Genomic DNA, 22,764 nt, shown 5'->3' on the forward strand with positions numbered 1-22,764 from the left:
GTAGAACTGAGTGAGGTGTCTTGGAAACTGTATGGCCCGTAAATAATAATTAAACATTTTCGGGCGGGCATACCTCTTGGTATGATTTCGTTACATGGTGTTATGTCGTGACCTCTTGTCTGCTATATCAAAAAATATAGAATCCCCCAAACGTACTAAATTAAAAGATCACACGGTTTCAAACTCGTATTTCGTCACTGGCATATAATTTTTCCCTGTGGGATGGTGTTTGTCTAGTGAGGTTCATATTGCCAAGACAGGAACATTCGGCGCCAGTCATTTAGGCGTCTATGGACAATTAAACCTATATGTGTTTTGTATATATAACGAAGTTTTTGATCATCATGAGGGCAGTCCTTTTCGGCCAAGGTTTTCTCGCTGCCGATCGTTCTGGCACACTTCTTGGAGTCGCATCCTACATGGCCTACAACTTTTTATGTCTTGGTGCGTCGTGGCGCGGTAATGGCCAACGCCGATATGCCCATTTCTATAAATCTTGCGTATTTTTTCTTGGGGGGAAGAGTACCCAATAATCTAGATATTTGGCAACTGCAAATCGCGCTCAGCGCGAAAAAAAATTGAAAAAGTTGCATAAATTTTCAAAAAATACTCTGTAATTTATGCTAGTTCACGAAATAATTTTGGGCCCCCTTCGAGCTCACCCCCCCCCCAATTGGGGGGTTTGGGGTGCGGCAGTTACGGTCCTGATTCTAGCTATCGCCACTATGATATGTTAAATGCTCTGCAACCACATAGGTTAGAGTTTCCATATGTCCTCCGTTCGGAGGATTTGACATCCTTTTTTGGGAAATCGGAAACGTCCTCCGAGGACGCGTAAATTTTCTCATTTGTGGGAAATTCGTCTTTCTTTATAGATTCGACAGCTAGGCTAATGGGCAGGCACAACTAAAAACCGCCACAAATGACGCGCACAACCCGTAAAAAATTTAGAATCAGAAGTAATATGGTAGTCCTGTAATTTAACTTTTGAGATTTTTAAGAATTGTCCTGCTTTCCGGATCCTAACAGCGGAGCGATCAGAAGCCATAAACTCTGCCATTGGCAAACATCTGTTGGATAATCCCGCTTGTGCAAAAAATTATCGAGACGACAGATTTCGCGTCATCCGAAGGGGCCGCTCACACTTTCATCTGTGTGCCTTGGAGTCAACCTTTATCAAGCTGCATCAGCCCAAGCTTTGTCTACAGAAGGAGTTCGTGCACCATCTTAAATTAGTACATTGAACGCTCTCTTATTCGATATCTCATTCCAAGCTGGTGACGTCATATTTTGTGATACGATTGTTGATATACAATGTTCTTTCCAATTCTCTACTAGTTGCTGACGATTACCCCTGACGAATGTCACCCGAAAATATTCGGGTTCATTTCAATATGAATATACTTTTCAATTGTATATTGGAATTCTGTGCCTCCAGAAGCTCTTTAAACCTAACAAATGTCTACTTATCGGTTTGTATAGAAACATTTATTGTCTTTAGACAAAATTGCAATTGATGTATAGAATTATATGCCAAGCATAGATTTCACTAAAATACGTCGCCATCCATTTCTCTTTCGCTAGCGTTCTCTGAAACCGATGACATCTCGTTGAATCGTATCCGCATAGTCCGATTTTTCACGATCATGATTGAGTAAGCGCGGAAATAACACCTTCATATGCTCCGTTTCATCGGTTTGGTCTGGACTGGAGGGATCGGAATTATTCGCATCCAGTAGCTTCTCAATCTTTCGTAGTCGTAGCTTCAATTCTAGACCGATAAATAAATATATAAACTGTTGGAGGTTGGGACAGTCATGGGATTGTATAATTTTTCACTTTAACGCTATCATATAAAGACTTCTGCAATATCCGGCTTCGACAGATATGGTTGTGTAATGTGTATTTACTCTCGAAGAAGAAAGTGGGATAATGACCATGTTTTTCGAAATGATGCCACTATTTGTTGATATCACAGTTAATCAGGATTAATCAGGCACTGCGGTGGTACTTGAATATGTTCAATTGTTCGTGCATTTGCAGTCGCAGATAAAGAAGTGAGCTCGTGGCATTTTGAGATGGTACCACTAACTCACAATATCAACTATCTGCGTTTCAGGCGACACGCATGCATCAATTCAATAGCAGGCACATTTATGATAATTTATGGATTCCGAGGATTCGACTCATTTGATTCTATACCGGACATTTACCGCATTTTAAGGCAAGCTATGTACGTGTCCAATTTTGAATAAAAATTTGTTCAAGATTGGTCATTCATAAAGACCAGTGGACAAACATATAGATGCCTGCTATGATAATAATATTATACATAGGCCTACTGTATATATAACATGTGAGCAAATTAAGGCTCTCCAATACCTGCCTCCCCTGACCGATCGTTCTTGTGCTATAGCTATAAGCTAGTTTCAGAGAGTATCCGAGTTCGCCTATCTCATTTATTAGCACTTACTTTCTGCAGACTAGGTCATAGTGGGTACGTTACTAGCGGTACATGCGAAAATTCCTCGCTAAACTTTGCTTTGAAGATAGGCGTGAGTGATTTTGGAAAAGTACTTTCCTTTCGAAAAGAGTTTAACACATTTTTATTGCTACTTTGCAGTTTGCACATACACCAGGGGTCACCGACACGCGGTCCGAGGTCATGTTTTGCGGCCGGCGAACTGATTTGAGATATCGGAGCAACTCTTGGTATAACATTTTTAAATGCTCAAATTGATTTCCGTTTCAAAATATTGTTGGTGGTATTCAAAATAAGCTATTATCCTGTGCCCAACACCACTATTTCTCACATGCTGATACGTCTTCGGCGATGGTATTATGAATACGAATGAATTGGAATGGACAATGGGCATATTGCCATCAGGCCCAGACACGGCCAAGACCAAGACACTTAGAAAACGACTTAAGGCTTCCCCACAAGACCAAGCTTCAAGAAGAGTTAGTTTTCCTGCAAACGCCGTGTATAGCTAACCCCGATATCGATTCTTTAGTCGCTTAAAAGTGTTGTCGGATGCGCTGCTTGTAGTTCAAAATATATTGAAAGTGGAGATCATGATATTCCTGTTGTATTTCTGAGAATATATTTTTTCTTGGTGGTAGCTAGGCCAGTCGCACATGTTAGAGAGCATGACATTTTACTGACGTAGAGTTTTAAAATCGTGATTGTTAAACCGTGTGGCCTATTTTATCGCGATATTGAATTCATGCGGTCCGCGGCCACTACGAAATTTGAAAAGTGGCCCGCGAGCCGCGACCCGTTTTGAGTTGGCGACCCCTGTGTTACACGTAAATTAGAATAAATATACATTTAATGACATGTGGCATTCTGGCGCCGTTCTTTGAAATGCTGAAACTTCATAACCTAATAAAGTTGATCCAGTGCAGGGGTGCCAAGAACTATTTATGCCATTGAGGGGTGTGGCAAGGTTAAGAACCATTGCTCACAACATTTGCTCGGCAACAGAAATATGTCATTTCACAGTCATACGCTTGAGCAAAGAGTACAGAGCACGAGCGTGCACCATGATATAGTTTGTGTGTCATAAATAACGATCGATCATTCCTCGAGACATCTGCGTAGACGCAAATGCATGAGACATTGCATTGGGGATATTTAATGGACTGCTTTCTGCAGTGTAATTAATAATCAAATGGTATCAAATGGATCTATATTAAGACATATTATTGATATTGGTATTGATGGTGTAAAAGACAGTGACGCTTATCGCCAGAAAGACCAGACGCTGACTTGAAAATGCGGGCGTAATGCGAAATTATGGACAATCAATTTTCTACGTAAGAACACAAACACTGAGACAACATGAGGACTAGCACAAATTTACATATATATTTGCCACGCGACAGAACGAACTATGCCACTGGAGACAACATTTCGAGGGTAATGAGTAGAAGGTCGAGCGTAGCAGTAATATTGCGAGCTCGAGGGCCTTGTCGAATAAAAAGTTTCGGTGAAAGTCATGCCGGAAGCTCATATAATTCAGTTTACATTGCTAGCACCTCTTACCCTCAAATTCCTTCGGTATGTTGGCGCTTTCTTCAGTATCTCGTAATAACACTGCGAGGCAGTTTTCGATTGAAGTGTAGATTCGGCTGAAAACAGGTGGATTTAGTGGGCGAAATTGTGAATAAACGCGATTCTTCAACTGGACGCTTACCAAGAATCAATGACTTTTTGAATCAGGACGGGAGTACCAGGTACTTTTCGGGCATCATATTTACCACTGGCATCGTTTGATGGCAATTTCGTTCCGACGCGATTTTGCAGGATTCTCGTTACCGTGATAGGTAACGTATCAATTGCTGAAGAGTCACGTTGATTTTGCCAGTTTTGTTTCTGTCCATTGAGTGGAAAATCGTAAGTCTGACTGCCGAAATCATCAGTTGACTTGATACTGAAGAACGATCGTTTTCCACCAGGTCTTAATGTAGCTGTCCAATGCTGTCTCTTTGCCTGTTTTATGTGGTTGGCCGGATGGTCCATCATTCCGTTCGTAGTGCTGATTATTATCAAAACAAACCATATCTTCGCGAAGACATTCACAGCTCGCTCGTCCATAACACTATAAGCCTTGTGCTAAAAAATAGTTATATCCGTTCAAGATTTCGTGTTTTTATCAATGTTCTCTTCTCAGTACGAACTGAGTTCTTTGCGATACACTGGGGTTTTATAGGGCGAACAGGAGATGACAAGAAGAAAAAAAGTCATCAAACTTCATGTTGCCCGTTCAGTAATGGGTTCAGGCTCATTATTTTGCGACAACGCACACGATACAAACATTGTCTTTCATTTAATCTTCAAATTTTTTAATTTATAGATCTACATATTTTCCGGAAGGCTATCTATATATAGATCCAGATCCCATGAACATATCGTACTATTTCGACGAAATCGAAACTTTAATCAGCTATATTTTAAGTCATGTAGTTCACGATAGTCTGTTGCAGCAGTTACACAAGTTAAATTATTCATTTCTAATATGATCATTTCCACTAAAATTTGGAAACAAGTCATATCCAGTGGTAACCTGTACAGAGCACGCTCGTTTAATTAATATCGACGACGTCTAACTCAGTGTTGTGAAACATAATTCATCCGATATCCCATGGGACTCTTGTAGATGTACACGTCCTGTTTAGTCTATTCACGGAAAGATTGAAATTATTATATATATAGTGGGAAACGCCGGGGATGATATGTACAATATTAGTAAACCGTAATGCAGCTACTCCCTTTACGTCATAGCACAACGCATTAGCAGTTCAGTTTTTCAAATATAAGTCCATGCATGCGTGCACGCCTTCGTGTGAAATCAGCGCACCCCAAAGTACATCGTTCCATTGAGTCATACATCTTACGTATTTGTAGGCCTATATGAAAATGCATTTAATAGAAGAGAGAATGTTTCCAGAGATATAGTGCTCTTTCAGGTGTTACTATTTTGGACATGATTAGCCCACTGTTTATTGCACAATCAGGTTTTATGCTGTGTTAGGCTTCAATTACAACCAAACAAAAATCAATCACGGATTTCCAATCGATCGACATAAATACGTAGCTCCGATGGTAGCGTTGTTAAATCAAACCATATGCTTGTGCCAATGGAACAGATTGTTTTTAACGCCCTGAATTTCATATATGTCTCTATCCTTATACCAGTATCTTGTTAGGTATGAATTTACATCAAAGTAATTCCCACACCAACTTCCTTATCTCTCCAATTCCTCAAATTGGTTTTGGAGCATCATATCAAGATCAACACTACCTCAAAACGTCCCGCAATACTTCAGCAGTATACTGCAACTGCAACACAGTATACTGTGACGTCAGAATATTCTCGCATCTGCTTTGGTCGTCTGTGGACGTAGTGTTGACTGTCAATAAACTGCATCTAAGCATGAGTCATGATGACCCATAAAAATATGGTATTTTCAATTTGGAGTGTGCTAATGGCTTTGCTCTGTAAGCTATTATACAGTATATTTAATAATAAATCAAATCCCATTTAGTTAATATAATTAACGCTGAGATCCCAGTGCTTTCAATGCCCTCAATTTGGATTACATAATAAAAACACGTAGTATATGCAGCTTGTCATAAAAATTTGTGACGCGGTGAACATCACAAATATCTCGGAACAATTTTATCGAGCAAGAAAAGTGGAGATTGTTGTTCGACTCATGAAAATGTGTATGTAGCGTGTTAGTAATCACTAGGGCAAGTTTTTGCAGCTTTTGCAACTTTTTTACAGCTTCCAGCAGCTTCCTAAATACTCGGAAGATATGTAGAATTCTGTTTTAAGCTGTTTGAAGGAATCTTATATTGCAACTTTTTGCAACTTTTGTCCATTTATTTTCATGCAACTTTTTCGATTTTTCATGAGTGTATTTTCGATTTTGGTGAAATTCACGGCCAAATTCGATTGCAATACCGTAAATTAGCACTGAAGTAACGTTCTTACGGGTATTTCGGGAGCTGAGCCGGAAAGTTGACATTTTTTTAGTCAATCAGGAGTGGAACTGGGAAGTTGACCTTTTTTTTAGTCAGCCGAGCAAAATGTGATCTTTTAGTGCAACATTGGTGAAAAACTAAATGCAACTTTTTATGCAACTTTTGTCACAAATAAATGTAACTTTCCACGGATTTAACTGCAACAAAAACTTGCCCTAGTAATCACTCTACAGGGCGTACACAAACCGGTATGTCCGCTTCCGCTATACGTAGTATCGCCGTGTGTCGCAAGACCCATCAATAAATTTATCACAAATTTCTTTTTGTACTGTTCGTTATGTCCGGAATGATTTAGAACTGGTGCGGCCGTCACTACATACATGAGTCTTATGGAAAGAGTATTCCAACACTTGATACATCGTCGTGCCGCAATAATAGAAATAGTTACAATTTCGTGTATTTAACTGCCTTTTCGAGGCAACTTACGATTGATAAAATACAATAGAATGATAGATGAATGAAATACTAATCCATGATTTGTATATTAATATAATGTAACTCCTCCCGATCATTGTTAAATAAACAAGCTATGAGGAATTGTACGCGAATCAAGCGACATAACTGTGATATGCTCACATCGATTCCGTCATATGAGCTGCGATGTGAGCGGCCACGCAGAGGCGTTTTTCGGTATTTTGGGTGGAGCTTTGTAGAAGTCTGCTGGTATACTGGCCCATTCCGGTTGACGTTCCCCGCAGCTACAATGCGTCACAAATATTATAAATTTGTCAGCTCAACCGCACTATTAGGGTCTGAATGCTTCAACAAGAATATGTTGACAAAATGGGCGTCGGAGATCGAAATCGTTGCGTAACCTTAAAAATGTATTTGTTGATATAGGGTGGGAATCGCTTTTGTCCGTATCCATAGAAGTACACAATCTACACATATGTATCACTGGGGTGTTTTTTGTTTATCCCGTGTTTGCTCCTGTTAATCCCATTAAAATGTACCCGCAATCAATGAAAACGCACGCTCAAGTCGCATGGATGATGTTAGTAGCTTTTCAGTATACATACCATGAAGTATGGACCAGTTTCGGGCATCTTGTGACGCCGCGCGCGGAGATGACACTATGCAGTGTCTGTAGGATTTGAAATTGCATATCAAATCTGTACTTCATGCACACGAACTTGAACAATTGGATCGTTCTTGTCGTCTAATTCGACGAACGAAATGCCGGTAATTGAATTCGAATGTAATTAGTGAAGCGTCACTATGTTCTAATTTCAATTCTAATCTAATTTCTCGTGTTACTGAAAATGCTGCAGGAGAACTGTGTTGTAGGAAACGAGTCAAGCTTTGTGTACAGAAATTTGCTAGGGATGGTGTGAACGTGAGGTTCACGTTCGCGTTCTGTGTGTGAACCTCGGAAATTTAGAGGTTCGCGTTCACAACAGAACCTTGGTAGGTTCTGCACTGTGAACCTTTCTCATGTATTACAATTTTCACTTCATTACAACATCGATGGTTCAAATTTATTGCATTTCAACTGCAGGCCACTCTATACATGGCGCTATAGGCATAAAAAATCAACACTAAACGAGCATGTACCTTGACAATCTCAAAAGTTTTACTTGGTTTGTTGCAACAGTTTGCTCGAAATATCCAACTTTCCGTTTGTAAATATTTATTGACTCTCTGCTGCGAGCTTGACCCACAATCACAAAACATCACGATCGAAATAAGCTACGTAGTCAGCGAATGATGCTTATTCAACTAATCAATCTAGCAGGTGTATGGGGTCAACCTTGACTTCATATGTTTACTGGATCATTAAAACCAAATCGGTGCGATTGAGGTGTTGGCTACTGCTGTATAACTTGTTAATAGGGTAATATTGGTAGCAAGTATAGAAACCCGTTTCACACTCCGCTCAATATCAATGTAGCAATACTCAGACACCGAATAGATTTTCCGACCTGTCATACAAAAACGGTGACTCAAGTCTGACTTGAGTCAAGTCATGACTCGAGTCTTCCCAACACTGCTACGAGGCTATATCTGCATCTTCCTTGTCCGACGGCATATGCACATCATGTACCCATGGTATGCATATATGCAGATCGTGTGTTTGTATAGATATCATGAATCGGTGTGTATACCGCAAGAACATCAAGGACAAAAATAAACTACGTCCCTTGATTCCCTTATATTCCCTGGTAAGTCCTCGTCAAAATTGTTGGCAAAGCGACGGAAGATATTGATTTTATGAGATTATTATATCAATAGATTGCCCCAGTTGATACATTTGGCGATGTTTAAAATGTCAATATGTAGTTCAGCATTGTGACGTAATGTTGCCCGAGTCGTCGCTAGGTATCTGTACATGTACATTAATATAGGCTATCATTTCATTGAAGGATAGGTTGGAATTAGCAATATGACGTCCCGTGACGTCATGAGGTTCACGTTCGTGTTCACACAGAACCTTTCAAAAAGGTTCGCGTTCACACGAACCTGAACCTTTTAGAGGTTCACACCATCCCTAAAATTTGCCATTCTCATGAGATTAAACTGATACGCACTGAATTTTTGTTGTACTTCCTTCTACTTTGGATTTTAACTCAATTTCCAAGTGTTCGGTAATTCAAATTCAAATCTAATTCATTGGAGAAAATCGTATCGCTATAATTGTAATTCTAATCTAATTTGGAAAAGATGAACATTTTATAGTTGCAAGACTCAGCATCAGCACGCGGCGGATGCCGGAAAAACGACGATATCATACTTAAGGTCGTATTCGAGCCACCACATAACCCATCACTCGGACTGCGTGTGTGGAATATCTCATGGATTTTAGGCACGTCTTATGCCATCGTAATTTGTGAATATTAACAGCCAACTCGAGCGCGCAGGGTTCACAGCCTGAAATTGTCCACTCCGAGCAAGGAGCAATCTAACATCTTAAACATCCTGCTATATCTATTGTAGCGGCATATGGGGACAGCGAGAACTGAAGCTAGCCCGCGACATACAGAAGAAGTCGTGATATTTACATGCTAAATTCCAAGGCTGCGGAAGCCCCACCAAAAGCAAATATCGCCGAGTGTCGTCCAACGCAGCGGTGAATTTTATTCACAATTATATGTTTGAGGTTCGGAGCACAAAGCTAATAATTTTACGTCGACGTACGCGTCAAATCGAGGCAATAGTACGACGTTATGGCAGTTTCTATGAGTATCTACGGTTGTCTATGAGTTTCGAGTTACTGCAACAACTAAACCGTATCGACGTAAGCATCGATACGTTTTCTTTTGGTCACATCTTATAACGACAACGTATGGAATGTAGTTGTGGGTATAAATATATGTTTGTGTTCGGACACGTATCAGGTGATGCAGATAGCAAGATATGACTAAACGTAGTACTATGAAGTCGTTAGTTCGCTGCGCGACATCAAGATACATCTGTTTCCCGCTCATCTTCACGATCACGACAATATCCATGATGGCCACCGTTCTGCAGCACACTTACGTGAAATCGGCAACGCAAGTCGACGTGAAAAAAGAAATCATGCCACGGATGAATTCTGCGCTGCCGGAGAGCGAACCAGCGACCACGAAATTGGAATATACTATCGCATCCACAAAACGATCTTACGGCGGGAAGGCTGCATTCGGTATGATTACCACCATTTGATGATCAAGGTCGTGTCTCCACACTAGACACTATAGCCCTGCGCTGCTGTACACAGTGCACATAGTCCCAAAGCCAAGTGCTGGATATTGCTGATATATACAGAGTTCGACCAATTCTTATAATCGCACTTTTTATCACTATCACACATTTTCGTGACGTGGTATTAGGGAGTCAGAGAGCTATATAATCTGCTATTGCTTGACTGGCAATATTGCTGTATTTCTTGTAGCTTACTTGTGTTCAGTCCAGATGCAGCCGTTCTAGTTTATTTCATGCCGAACCATAGCGATGGCCATAAAGCTGTTCAAATAAGTGCTATGAAGTTTTGGAAATGTGCCGTATCATATCATATATCATATGTCATATCATCTGAATATATCGGAGTTATCGGTGAAGGTGCTATAGTTATCGGTTTGATCGGTATCAGCTCAAAAATCCGATATCGATCGAGCCCTAGTTATATAATATATATAATTAATTTAGGGCAAGTTTTTGCAACTTTTGCAACTTTTTTTCACAACTTCCAGCAGCTTCCTAAATACTCAGAAGTTATGTAGTATGGTGTTTTAAGCTGTTTGGAAGAAACTTATAATGCAACCTTTGGCAACTTTTCTTCATTTTATCATTCAACTTTTTGAAACTTTTTCGATATTTCATGCAAATTTATGACACTCTGTGATTTTTCATGGAACTTTTTGCAAGTTTTTTCGGTTTTTATGCAACTAACTTTTTACTGGAAATATTTGGAACTATACGTAAATAGATCGCTGGATTATTGCACTGTCGTTTACATTTGAGGTTCTTTCTGCATTCAGGCTAAGGCCGACGAAAATGATATTTTCACTGGGTCTATATTTTCAGGCTATTGATTTTGTTGGAGTCGCCAACATTGAGTTTTGCTACAGTACCTTGGATACGGAACGATTCGAGTATCTCATACCCTAATAATTTCAAGGAACTTGTCCATAAACGCAACTTGTTAGTGCGACTTTTGTAAAAATTAAATGCAACGTTCTACTGCAACTTTAATGAAAAATAAGTGCATACTTCCACGGATTTGACTGCAAAAAAACTTGCCCTATAAGTTTGTTTTTTGGTATTGGACTTCATAGCATAAACTGTTGTGTTGAACTTGATAATTTCGATGCAGAAATTAGGATTCCACTATGTATTGTAAAGATTATGGTAAAAGCGACTATTTCTCACCGACATAGCACAGAATAAATCCAAAAATACAAATCCGTTTGAAAGACACGACTATGGCTGGTGGAATATCGTATCCACCAATGGTCGTCAATGGTCATTAGTCAACCACGCATGAGCAGTGTGCAATAGGCAGTGCACCCATGATCCAGGTCGAGTTCTCTAATGGAAGTATAGATATTTACACCCGCACTTTAAAGTGTATAATGCGTTATTATCGAGCTATTCAATCGGATTTCATCGCGTCATGGTGCCAACTTCGCTAATTCATACCCTAACGCCAACAGAACAGAGGCTAGTTGAGCGCAATGCTATTGGGCTAGGGTCCCGAGTATAAGCTTGCGTCTCAGAAATTATTTGCTGATTGTAATCGGACTGGATTGCATTTTCCAACCAACGTTCGCAAAGCTTTGGAAGCAATGAACGAATGATTTCCAACTTTAAGGCATACACAAAAACACAATTTCGCGCTCCAATCAAAATTACTGTCACGAAAATCTGGCTCACTTGCATAAATAGTTTCGAAAAAACATTTAGTATGAGCCTTCGGACTAGTCGACGAACACGATATGGAATGGTTAGAACTCTCGAACTCGTCGTACGTTCGATACAGTGATAGCCCGTAGTTTTTGATCATTACGGAATGGATGTTCTGATGATAATGACCGTCCGTAAAAATGCTGCATTACAATGTAGGCCTGGTCAAACTATATTCAGGTCCGTGTAAGACAGAAGACGGAAGCACTTTTCGACAAAGGAGCCATACATACCCTATATTTTCAATTGTCAATGTCATTCCACTGTTATGTCAGCATGTCACAATAAAAGATTCGTGACGACGTGGCTATAATAAGAAATTATGTTTTAAACAAGGGCCATGTTTAAAACATGTTTGTTTTAAATTTATTTTTGTTTTAAATGCAACCCTATTCACGATCCATCCGGTTGGGAAGCACTGATGTAGGCTGATAGGTGTTTTGCACAGTCAGTTACCGATGCGTGTTCGCCAGTCGCTATAGTGGAGTTACGACTATGTGCAAAATTTGAATGAATTCCATATTCACAGTCATTCATAAAAAAAAACATTCAACGTATTCTAATTTGCATTGCAGTACCTTTACGGAATATGAATCTTGATTCGCTACCCAATCCGAAACTACCCGAGTTACCTAAAATTGAGAAAATCAAGGAAGATAAAGTAACTAAGGTAAGATGTCTCGCACTGCATAACGGAAATTCGAATGCGATTTGAACGCAGAATATCATCTGATCACACCGTTTTATATCAGCAGAAAGGATTGAAATCGACCAGAGTTCACGCGAAATTCAAGCAGAATCAAGTTAATCTTCACGGAATAAACAGAGGGATACCGAAGGCTTTGTCAGAGATCGCGGAGAAAATGTCAGAGGCGAAAAATGCGAAGACAAAAATGAAAGGTTAGTCCACCTATAAACATGGGCCTATACTGACGAATGTAATGTATTGGTTATTTAAACACTCGGGGCCTATGAATATCGTAGGCCCCGGAATATTCCTGGCATGTCCGTGCCAATCGAGAACTCTTCTAAATATAAACACGTCCTATGTTTGATATTAGTCGTACTTACAATCTCACATTTGTATACCAACTTCCCCCACGCAGCACACTCACAGTGGGTTTGTTATTCTAGATATCTGCACATGAACCTCTTTGTTTACAGAACATTGGCAAGCATATGTCTTTACAAAGTATGTACTAAAGTGTAGGTGACACGATTCCGCCCATTCAATACATGGTCTTTATATTGATTAACTGAATACCCGACTTCCTGTGTCATTTTTCAAAATATAATGTGATGGATTTATCCGTTACATACACAGATGCTTTGGGACGAAGATGTAGATCCAACGATTTCTTCTGTCTGAACGCATCAACAACAATCGATATGAACAATTGGTATTATAAATACTTCTGCAGCCATCTACAATCTACATAATCAAACAACAACAATTCAAATGCTAGATGAGTAGGCGTATATGCTAAGTGCAGTGTACGTTTTGCACTCGAAGCAGTGTGTACCTTCATTGAAGTCTTCCGTTGAGGTTGCTCTCTTATCTTCCAGTGGCAACGCTGAAAATATTTAGCACGGGCAATCATAGTTACCGATACAGCACTGCAACAGCAGTTTTACGAATATTGTCTATTTTTGTTGAAATAGTCAATCAATATAGACTGTCTCGAAACTTTCACCTTCTAACACAGCTAGTAGCTGTTTAGTGTTAAATAAGCTACTTCACATGTAGGCTATCGTTTATGTATTTCGCTTCTTTCCAAAGTATTGCAATTTTACTGTGAGAATCTGATAAAGTTGGAATTGATGTTTAGGTGTTTTGATCGTTACGAACTATCGATCTGGATCGACATTTCTCGGGCAACTCTTCAATCAGCACCCAGACGCATTTTATACTTTCGAACCGCTCTTTCCATTCGGTTCTAACTGCTCGTTTGAAGTGAGTTTTTGTATGCATACAAGCTATAGTTCTTTCAGTTTGATGGTGGTATTCTTCAGATGCTGTGATGACAGGATAATTATTCTCATTTTAATTCAAGTATAAATGAGATCTAAAACATGACGGAGTTTAACCGTGATCTCGCATTCTACTGGTTTATAACATGTTTATGGGACGCACTTCGTTCGTTGGTCCCACCTTGGTTTGTGGTATTTGTGTTCGTCTCTATAATATCCTCGCAATACGGATGTGAGATATGCATCGACACTATAGCTACCTGTATGATTATGGAAACGCGTGATCGGGTTACTCAGTTCATTCATTCGTAAATTTGTATCATTCCAAAACATGAGTTTGTGATACTATAAACATATATGAAGAGACGGCTTGAGCGGAATTTCACGACGGTTCAAATAAATGATCTCATCACAACAGGGTTGTAACCAAGTCACAAGGCTCCGAGTCACAAGTCAATCTCCCTTTTATAGTTTTGACTCGAGTCAAGTCGAGTCATTTCAATTCACCACCGAGTCAAGTCCGAGTCCAAGTCATTGAGCAGAGGGTCGAGTCCGAGTCAAGGGCGTAGCCAGAAAAAATATTTGGGGGGGGCGAAAAATTCGATGACGTAAAGGAACCTTAAAGATAAAGAAAAATAGGTAAAAAAACGATTGACTTGGGCCCTTATTGGATGATTAACACAACATCTGGGGCGATCGTTATATATATATATTCCATTCACAGACATGATGTGATAATATAATGATTGTGTAAAACTCCGATGACAACACCTTCGCGCGAAGCGCGAAAATTTTTCTTGGTTAATGAATGAAATTGGTTCATTCTATTGTTATTTGCATATTGCAAATACGTTTTCATGATCAGATTTACTGGCAGTGCTGATAGAAGTGTGGTGTCATCAAACATTCAGGGGCACTTAATTATACATCTTGAGCTATATGTTCCATATGAACTATATATGAATGTTGATGAGCTTTTTTTGATCTTCCGATAAGAGAGCACCGGATAATAGGTAACGGTGAAAACAATACTTATATTAATACGTATCAAAATCAATAACAATTATGACATGAAGACTTCTGGTGGATCCCCGACCTAGCCACGCGAAATATTGTACATTATATAGGACGATCTACGAAAAATGTGGCTGGCCCCTGGCTACGCCAATTCGCCGAAACTGATTGTTTAGCCGTCAAAATCCCAAATTTCGCGGTCAAGCTAAACAAAATTTGGTTATTTGGTTTTGGTAATTTATTTTTTGATAATATTAGTAATATCGAGAATTAACCCGCGGGCCACTCAAAATCTCAAGAGATCACGCACACGTAAGGTCGCAGCCAGAAAAACAATTTTTTTAGGGGAGCTATCCCGTGGGAACATCTCGCAGAACCGTACATACTGCCATGGGAAATTTCATACATGCGATTCTTAGACGCACACATACATATACCCGATGGAAGTTTCCAGTTGCCAACTAAGCTTGTATTAGGTGGTCGTTTCGCGGACGAGCCCAAATCGCTGACATTAAGTGATGAACAATCAGTCTGAATTTCGGCCATAGTCGCGCAGAACGTAAATGTTTTTTTGTTGTTGAATAAATGAAGGATTAATTTGATCAATAATATTGGTTCGTCTTTATGAGTAAGTGGTGTCCATTCTTATCACTTCGTTGAAGCACGCGGTTAGTACGTAACCTCTGGTACAGATTGACGCTATTATACTTTAAAGATTGGAATCGCTGATACAAATCAGACCAAATAATAAAACTCCTTTGATCAGACTCGTTCAATTTCAAATCAGCACTTTTTAACGTGAGGTGGTGATATTTTCCTGTTCCAGTCGCATTTATGTTGTAGGGGTCTGATTGCAGGGACAGGATCATTAGGCGCCATGCAGCCATTTTTAAGCACCAGAAAATGTTTCTCGAAGGCTTTCGGAATACATGGGTCGGTTTTATGGCCGTCAATCATTTTGGAAGCGCACTTTGCGGAGTCGCATGTAGCCTACTTTATATATATATATTCGTGTGTCCCGGAACGGAAGTTGCCGGAGTTATCAGTCCCCAACCCCGTACTGAACTGACACTCCTATAGACTCAATCAACCCAACGACCTCGGGCTACTGTATTTTATCTACTGGTACTGTTGTATTTTCATAATAGAGAATTCTAAATAATAGCTAAATTCTATAATGGGTATTTGCGGAAGAGTTTTTTTTTCGTGATACCGATATTAAAATCAAGACATGAATGGACAATAAATCGCGCGAAGCGCGAAGAAAAATTTGAGGTTACATACATCTACGCCAAAATACTGTAATATCTATTGATTTTTAAAAAAATTCCAAAAATTTGGGGGGGGCGACCGCCCCTTTCGCCCCTCCCTGGCTACGCCAGTGGTCCGAGTCATGCTATAATGACTCGAGTCCGAGTCCAAGTCATTGTGTTGGCTGCTCAGTTTCCAGGTAAAGTCTTGTTAAACCCACTTTTTATAACTCTGTTTGATGATATCGAATGGTTCGCATTTATAATATACTAATTTCCCTCACTTTTAGCAGTTTCTGGTCGCATTTTCAATTACCAGTATCGATAGATGAAATCCCAATAGTGTGGTTTCTTTACTATTGTTCGAAATTACAATGAAATTTCAGTATTGACCGTCTGAGTCTCGAGTCATATGACTTGGTTCAAGTCATGCTCAATGGCTGAGTCCAAGTCGAGTCAATACACAGATTGACTCAAATCGAGTCGAGTCATTTCCGTATTTTCAGAAAATGACTCGAGTCAAGTCGAGTCATCCGAAAATCGTGACTCGAGTCGAGTCGAGTCATTTCCGTATTTTGAGAAAATGACTCGAGTCAAGTCGAGTCATCAGAAAATCGTGACTCGAGTCGGACTCGAGTCGAGTCATGACTCGAGTCATTACAACCCTGCATCACAACCATAAGCAGCGGTTCTGTTTTTTCATCCGTTTAAGACACACCGTAGGCCTACAATCTGATGCAATCATAGGAGGATATCGAAACGACCTAGTAAGGTTTATCCATCTAACACCCGCCTCAGTCCAAAGTTGGACAATTAGAATTTTTTTATATTTTAAAAATTAGTTTAAAATTATCGCTACCCAGTTATTTCACAAATTAGAGTTACAGAATTCGCAAAAAACTTGGAGATTGAAGTCCAGCTCTTACCAAATCAGAGTTCATTCTCATATACATGATGATTGTATATTTCTGTACACCATAACATGGCTCGTTTCCCACGGGACAGTTCTCCTGAAGCATTTTCAGAAAAAACAATAAATTAAATTGTAATTGGATTACCAGCATTTCGTCCAAATTAGCCCGATTAGACAACTATAATGATCTAGAATCTATAGATCACCTAGATCAGTGGTGCCCAACCTTTTTCGACTCATCGCCGCCTTTTCAAGCTCCACACCTATCATCGCCCCCCAAATGTTGGGAACCGAAAAATGGGCATACAAACTGTAATGACCAGCGACTGAGTTGACTAAAAAAGGTCAACTTTTCGGTTTGACCTCGAAATTAGACTTTTACAACTACATTTTCGTGAGTTGACTAAAAAAAGGTCATTTCTCCGACTTGACTCCAATATAGCCGTTTAACGCGCCATCGCCCCCTTCATCCGTTTTCGCCCCCCTATCGCCCCCTTCGTTATTTTCGCCCCCCTAGACAGCCAAATCGCCCACTGGGAGGCGATATCGCCCACGTTGGGACCCAATGATAGATGATCGAGTCTGGCCCAGCCTACAAGGTATTTGCTAGTAGCAATGTCCCATGTGACATCGTTCGACGTTTCGGCTTTCTTAACTATGATGATACCAATCTCTTTTAATTCTCTTCCTTGCAGTCGCCGCTGGGCTACGCAACGCAAAACTTACGTTTTTGGTATATATACAGCTTCAAAGAAGAATCAGGACAATGCATGAAATGATGAAATGTAATTTTCCGAACATGGATCGATTGTACCGCGAACTTCATAAGAACCCGAATAAGACCGGGACTCACAAATCGTGCGTTGGTAACAATTTCTGCTTCAGGTATACAAATTGGCTATCGTTAGGTTTAGCTACAACATAGTGAACTATGTACGCAATCTTTGTAAAGATACAACCACAAAGATTTGTGTGATCACGACACCTGTCCGCACGGAAATAAAGATACGTGCATGGGTTGCGGTCCGGTGGATCTTCGCTCTGTGAGATATAAATGCAGATCCAGAAAGGTATTCCTCAAATCTCGTAATTGTGTGTAATATATGTACTTATGTACGTCGTACGCTTAAATTATGGACGCGCTGTCATCTAATGATATGTAGGCTACGTACACGTACAATAGTACATTTGATTTACGTCAGCATCTTAACCGTGCGTCACTGACTAATGCCATGACATTTTTATGTTATATACCGGGGCCTGTTAGCTTTTCTCAAGAAGTCGGTATGGACTTTACTGAAAATATTGACTGAAGAAATATTTGTCTTGTTCGGCACACATTGTTATGAAGAAGCTCATATGGACGATACGACTTAGTCGCTTAGCCTACCTATGAGACGAATGATGCACGTCCACCGTCCAGTCGTCCAGTTTGTCATGTCACAATATTGTTTTTCTGTGTGTTTCCAATTATTATGTCTGTTTATTGACAGGTGGTGGCAATCAAACTCATACGACTCTGTTACATTGAAGAATATAGATCGCTATTTGAAGACGCCAATTTGGACTTAAAAGTAATTATCTGACGCAAAAACGCTGTATTCATTTGTGGCCGACAGTGATTATTTGAAACATTGGTGCACCCTAATTGACTCTTCTTAATTTGAGGATTCATTATATCCAGTAGCTTAGACTTTCAATTACAGCAGGGGCGGGCAACTTCTTCCGTCGGCCGGCCTGATATAGGAAAATAAAGTAATTGGCGGGCGGGATTACAGAATCGATTCATTAATCGCGTCTTTATCCACATATACAAGGAATAAATGGCATTTGCGATAAACAATAAGTTTATACCATAAAGAGCAAAACATTAATAAAAATATGTACTTCAATAGTTGTTGAAGTCAATGAGACATGTGTTGTCGATCAAAGTTATCGACAAGTTCTTTGAACTCTGGCTGCATTTCGGATGTTTAAACCCTTAGTAAAGACTGCACGTGAACATCAGTTATTTTGGAACGCAGCCTTGTCTTGTTAATGTTCATGGTCGAAAATGCTTGCTCGCAAATGTATCTAGACCCGAATAGAACAAAGGTTCATAATCATCTTTCTCAGGTTTGTCAATACTTTCAGATTAGAAATTCACTTTCACGGTAGAAACTCTCTGCGTCCGCTCAAAATCCCTTCGCGGGCCGGATCTGGCCATATTTTGCCAGTCCCTGATTTACAGCACGTCATGCCATGTACCTTATTTACTAGTACATTGTGAAAATCATCCTTACTAATTACTATAACTTGTTATTACGCGATCCTTAGTTACCGCCATCTTTTATGCTTGCGATTGACGTTCTCCAAATTCTATACTAAAATTCGGATTCCCCGGCTCTAAAGACTCCTTTTCTGTATGATATATATAAATAAGGCATAGTTTCACACAGCTGTTGGAAATGCGAATCAGCATGACCATTGACCAACCACAATGCACATGTCTTCAGGTTATTCATCTGGTGAGAGATCCGCGGGGAATCTCGAGCTCCCGATTAAAAATCCATCCGGATTGGGACATTGTCGAGAACATACGAAGTACCTGCCACAGGCAAGTGATGAATTTGAAAGCCGGACGAAATGAGGACTGGCTGGCGAACAGATATAAGTTGATAAGGTGAGCGGATAAGTTAAACGTTCCCTATGGGATATCAACAATTAGAAGTGTTATTTGCTTAATTAAAGCAATGGTTCTCAAACTGGGGGGCGCGCCGCCCTAGGGGGATGTGAAATTATCTGAAGGGGGCGCGAAGCAGCGGTCAACTGATTTTTTTCTATACGCGCGATTTACCTCCAATTCATTGGTTTTGCTCCGTGTATGGTCCAAATTTCATATTTGAGAATGCTCTCATCAACATTCATAACCTCCCATGCCATCAAACTATCCGTTAGGATTGCCAGAATTCGTGTTGCAGTTTGTGATATGTCGATAAAGGGGGACGCGAAATTTTTCACTATCGTAAAGGGGGCGTGCCTAAAAAAGTCTGAAAAACACTGAATTACAGCGCAATGCCGGTAATCTAATTCTAATCTAAGTTGTGAAATTTTCAATGTTCTCATTTTTATTCTATATTTAATGTCTGGTTTTCATGAAAATGCTGCAGCAAACTGTAGCCTATAGTATAGGCTACAGTGCGGAAGCGAGTCAAGCTTGGCGCACAGGCATTTGTGATCCTCAGGCTTATGAAAATGAACTCTAATTTGATATGAATTGAACTCGACTGTCGTTAGTTGTTGTTTTCAAAATTAGGAATTTAATTCAATTTCCAAGATTTCAAGAATTCTATAATTATATGTATAATCTAATTTGGAAAAGCGAATATTCTCTATAGTTGCATTTATCAGTTTTGCTCACATTCCCATATCTGATTCAATAACGCAGATACGAAGACTTGGCCCTGAACCCGTTGGAACTGGCCACGGAAATATACGACTTCGTCGGTTTACCGCTCACAGACGAGATTCGCGAGTGGATCGCGCAGAACACTCAGTTGAAAGTCAAAGCGAAAGCAAATATCAGAGAGAAACTTCTCGGCCGCAAAATGAATGGCACTTATCAAGCTGTGGCGGATCCTTACGCTACACAACGTGATTCCAAAGCCGCGATGCAAGCGTGGAGGAATCATATATCACCTGCGGTTACAGATAATATTCAAAAACATTGTTACGAGAGTTTACGAAGCTTGGGATATTATGACTTTAAAACTATCAATGAGCAGCTTAATATGAATATTAGTTCCATTTTATGATAGTTCGTGTTGATAAACTCTATGCCGTCTCTAGCAGACCTTTGATATCTTGTTGAATACATAAATTATTGCTTTATAAAGACGAGTGAAATTGTGGAGGATCATAAGTGGTTTCCTTGGCATATCGTGATAACGGCCCGGCTTCTTGGTCAGTAGGTCGTCGGTTCAATCTGCTGTCAGACCAAAGACCTGATTAGTAACACTGGTATCCATGACTCCCCCGCTTGGCGCTCAGCATCGCAGGGATAGCACGCAGGGGTGGTGCAAGACTTAGAAAGTCTTACAAGGCTATTTCTGCACCTGCCTTGTCCAGCGTCATATGTAGGCAAGCCTACATCATGCACTCACGGTATGCATGCATTGCATATGCACATTAGGGCTGTTCAAAAGGAATTGTTTTCTGGATTCCAGCCATTCACTGAATAAATTGCCAGGTTACCCTAAAAAACGCTGCGCACCAAATTTGGTTCAATTCTAACAAGTATAAGGCTCCACAGATCCAAATAAAATTTTTAATTTATATGGGAAAATTGAAAAAAAATTCAAATTTTTCTGTCAACCCCATGAAATTGTTGAGCTGTCTTCAAAGGCTAGGCAAAACAAATTTGACTCAATTCCAACTAGTAGAAGAGGAGTGATCTCCGTGTTGCTCTTCGGCTAAACTATGGGCCTTATGATACGGAAGAGGGCGCCATACCGTGATATTTTCTAAATCGGGGTGTTCGAGTAACAGAGGATTCTTATCGCATACCCATACCAATGCTATCATCTTCATCCCATGATGCGGACGAATGCTTATTCTGTCGAAAATTTAGACCTCCTGGGATACATCAATATGAATAAAGCTCTGCAGCTGCACCTTTCGCATAGCTCATTGCAGTTTTTGACACTGCATGCGAACGAATCACATCGATTTTACAACTACTTACTGACTTGAGTAGATATAAAGTCGGTCAATTCTACTTCTAGTAGTTTTAGGCTGCCTTTAAAATGGCTATTTCTACTCGTATTTGCGTATATTTGTGCGTCGCTACTTCTACTTGAGTAGCTTTCGTGACTACTTTGATCACCTCCGCTTTCATTTCTACTCAAGTTTCCAATTTTTTTGACAGGCTTTGAATATCCTCCTTACTTGGAAATTGTTACTTCCACTTTGATAAAAATTTGCGACGTTTAATTCTACTACTTTGAGTAACGATGGCTACTTTGATCACCTCTGCCCGTGGACTCCAGCCGAGAAGCTAGACGCTCTACCACCACGTCACTGGTAAAAAATAGAACTCTGAATACGAGAAGACTTGCGTCATGCACAAGTTGGCCTGCTTTGAAAAACAGGATAGGCCTACATTACTTTACTATGCAGCCTATGGCTCTAGTTGCGCAAGAAATCACCTCCAAGTTAACTACGCATGCGAACATGTTCTCCTTCTCGCCGGTAGCCGACGCGTCGGAGGTTCATTTGGGCTTCTCTTTCCCTGTGTCCAGGCAGCAAAGAAGCCCAGAGAAAGACCCGATGAAGGACAAAAAGACCTAGTGTGATCTGTAAATAATGGCGGACGATAAAAGATCATGATCGAACGATGTCACATCGGGCGCTAGGCAGACGTGGATGCCGGAATGATAGACCGTAAACTGGCCGTTTCGGCGCATTCCTATCTGTTCATTATAACGCACTGTGTCTTGTATGTCGCATTGTACTGGTGTGTCTCTTGAGCGGATGGATATATACGATCCGCGGATTATCGTCCCAAATGACTTGTTCCTAGTCTGACTCTGAACTGAACGCATACCAAGAGCGCCAACTAACGTAATAACGTTCCGCAGCTACTATCCATAACCAAATTAAGGGATATCTAGATATCACTGGTCAAATTTAACTATAACGCA

At 40.1% G+C, this 22,764-nt stretch overlaps 2 protein-coding genes across 3 annotated transcripts; one reads left to right on the plus strand and one right to left on the minus strand.

The window, feature by feature from the left end:
* Positions 1-1,473: 1,473 nt before the first annotated feature.
* LOC145433050 (uncharacterized) lies at positions 1,474-4,699 on the minus strand. Its single transcript, XM_080309953.1, has 3 exons — positions 4,200-4,699; positions 4,049-4,134; positions 1,474-1,771 (listed from the first exon to the last, which is right to left on the minus strand). The coding sequence occupies exons 1-3, from the start codon at positions 4,598-4,600 to the stop codon at positions 1,581-1,583; spliced, it is 678 nt and encodes a 225-aa protein (XP_080166079.1). The 5' UTR covers positions 4,601-4,699; the 3' UTR covers positions 1,474-1,580.
* A 4,799-nt stretch (positions 4,700-9,498) lies between these two features.
* Positions 9,499-20,957, plus strand: LOC145433051 (carbohydrate sulfotransferase 1-like). Of its 2 annotated transcripts, none has more exons than XM_080309954.1 (9): positions 9,499-10,175; positions 12,511-12,605; positions 12,688-12,835; positions 13,765-13,889; positions 17,829-17,968; positions 18,036-18,153; positions 18,577-18,657; positions 19,579-19,745; positions 20,511-20,957. In XM_080309954.1, the coding sequence occupies exons 1-9, from the start codon at positions 9,908-9,910 to the stop codon at positions 20,875-20,877; spliced, it is 1,509 nt and encodes a 502-aa protein (XP_080166080.1). In that variant the 5' UTR covers positions 9,499-9,907; the 3' UTR covers positions 20,878-20,957. The 2 variants fall into 2 exon arrangements, with proteins under 2 accessions (XP_080166080.1, XP_080166081.1); XM_080309955.1 differs by having other exon boundaries at positions 9,500-10,175; positions 12,691-12,835.
* The last annotated feature ends 1,807 nt before the right edge of the window (positions 20,958-22,764 follow it).

The sequence above is a fragment of the Botryllus schlosseri genome, chromosome 2, assembly GCF_051294905.1.
Source record: "Botryllus schlosseri isolate E-star chromosome 2, Bs_hap1, whole genome shotgun sequence".
Lineage (NCBI taxonomy): Eukaryota > Metazoa > Chordata > Ascidiacea > Stolidobranchia > Styelidae > Botryllus > Botryllus schlosseri.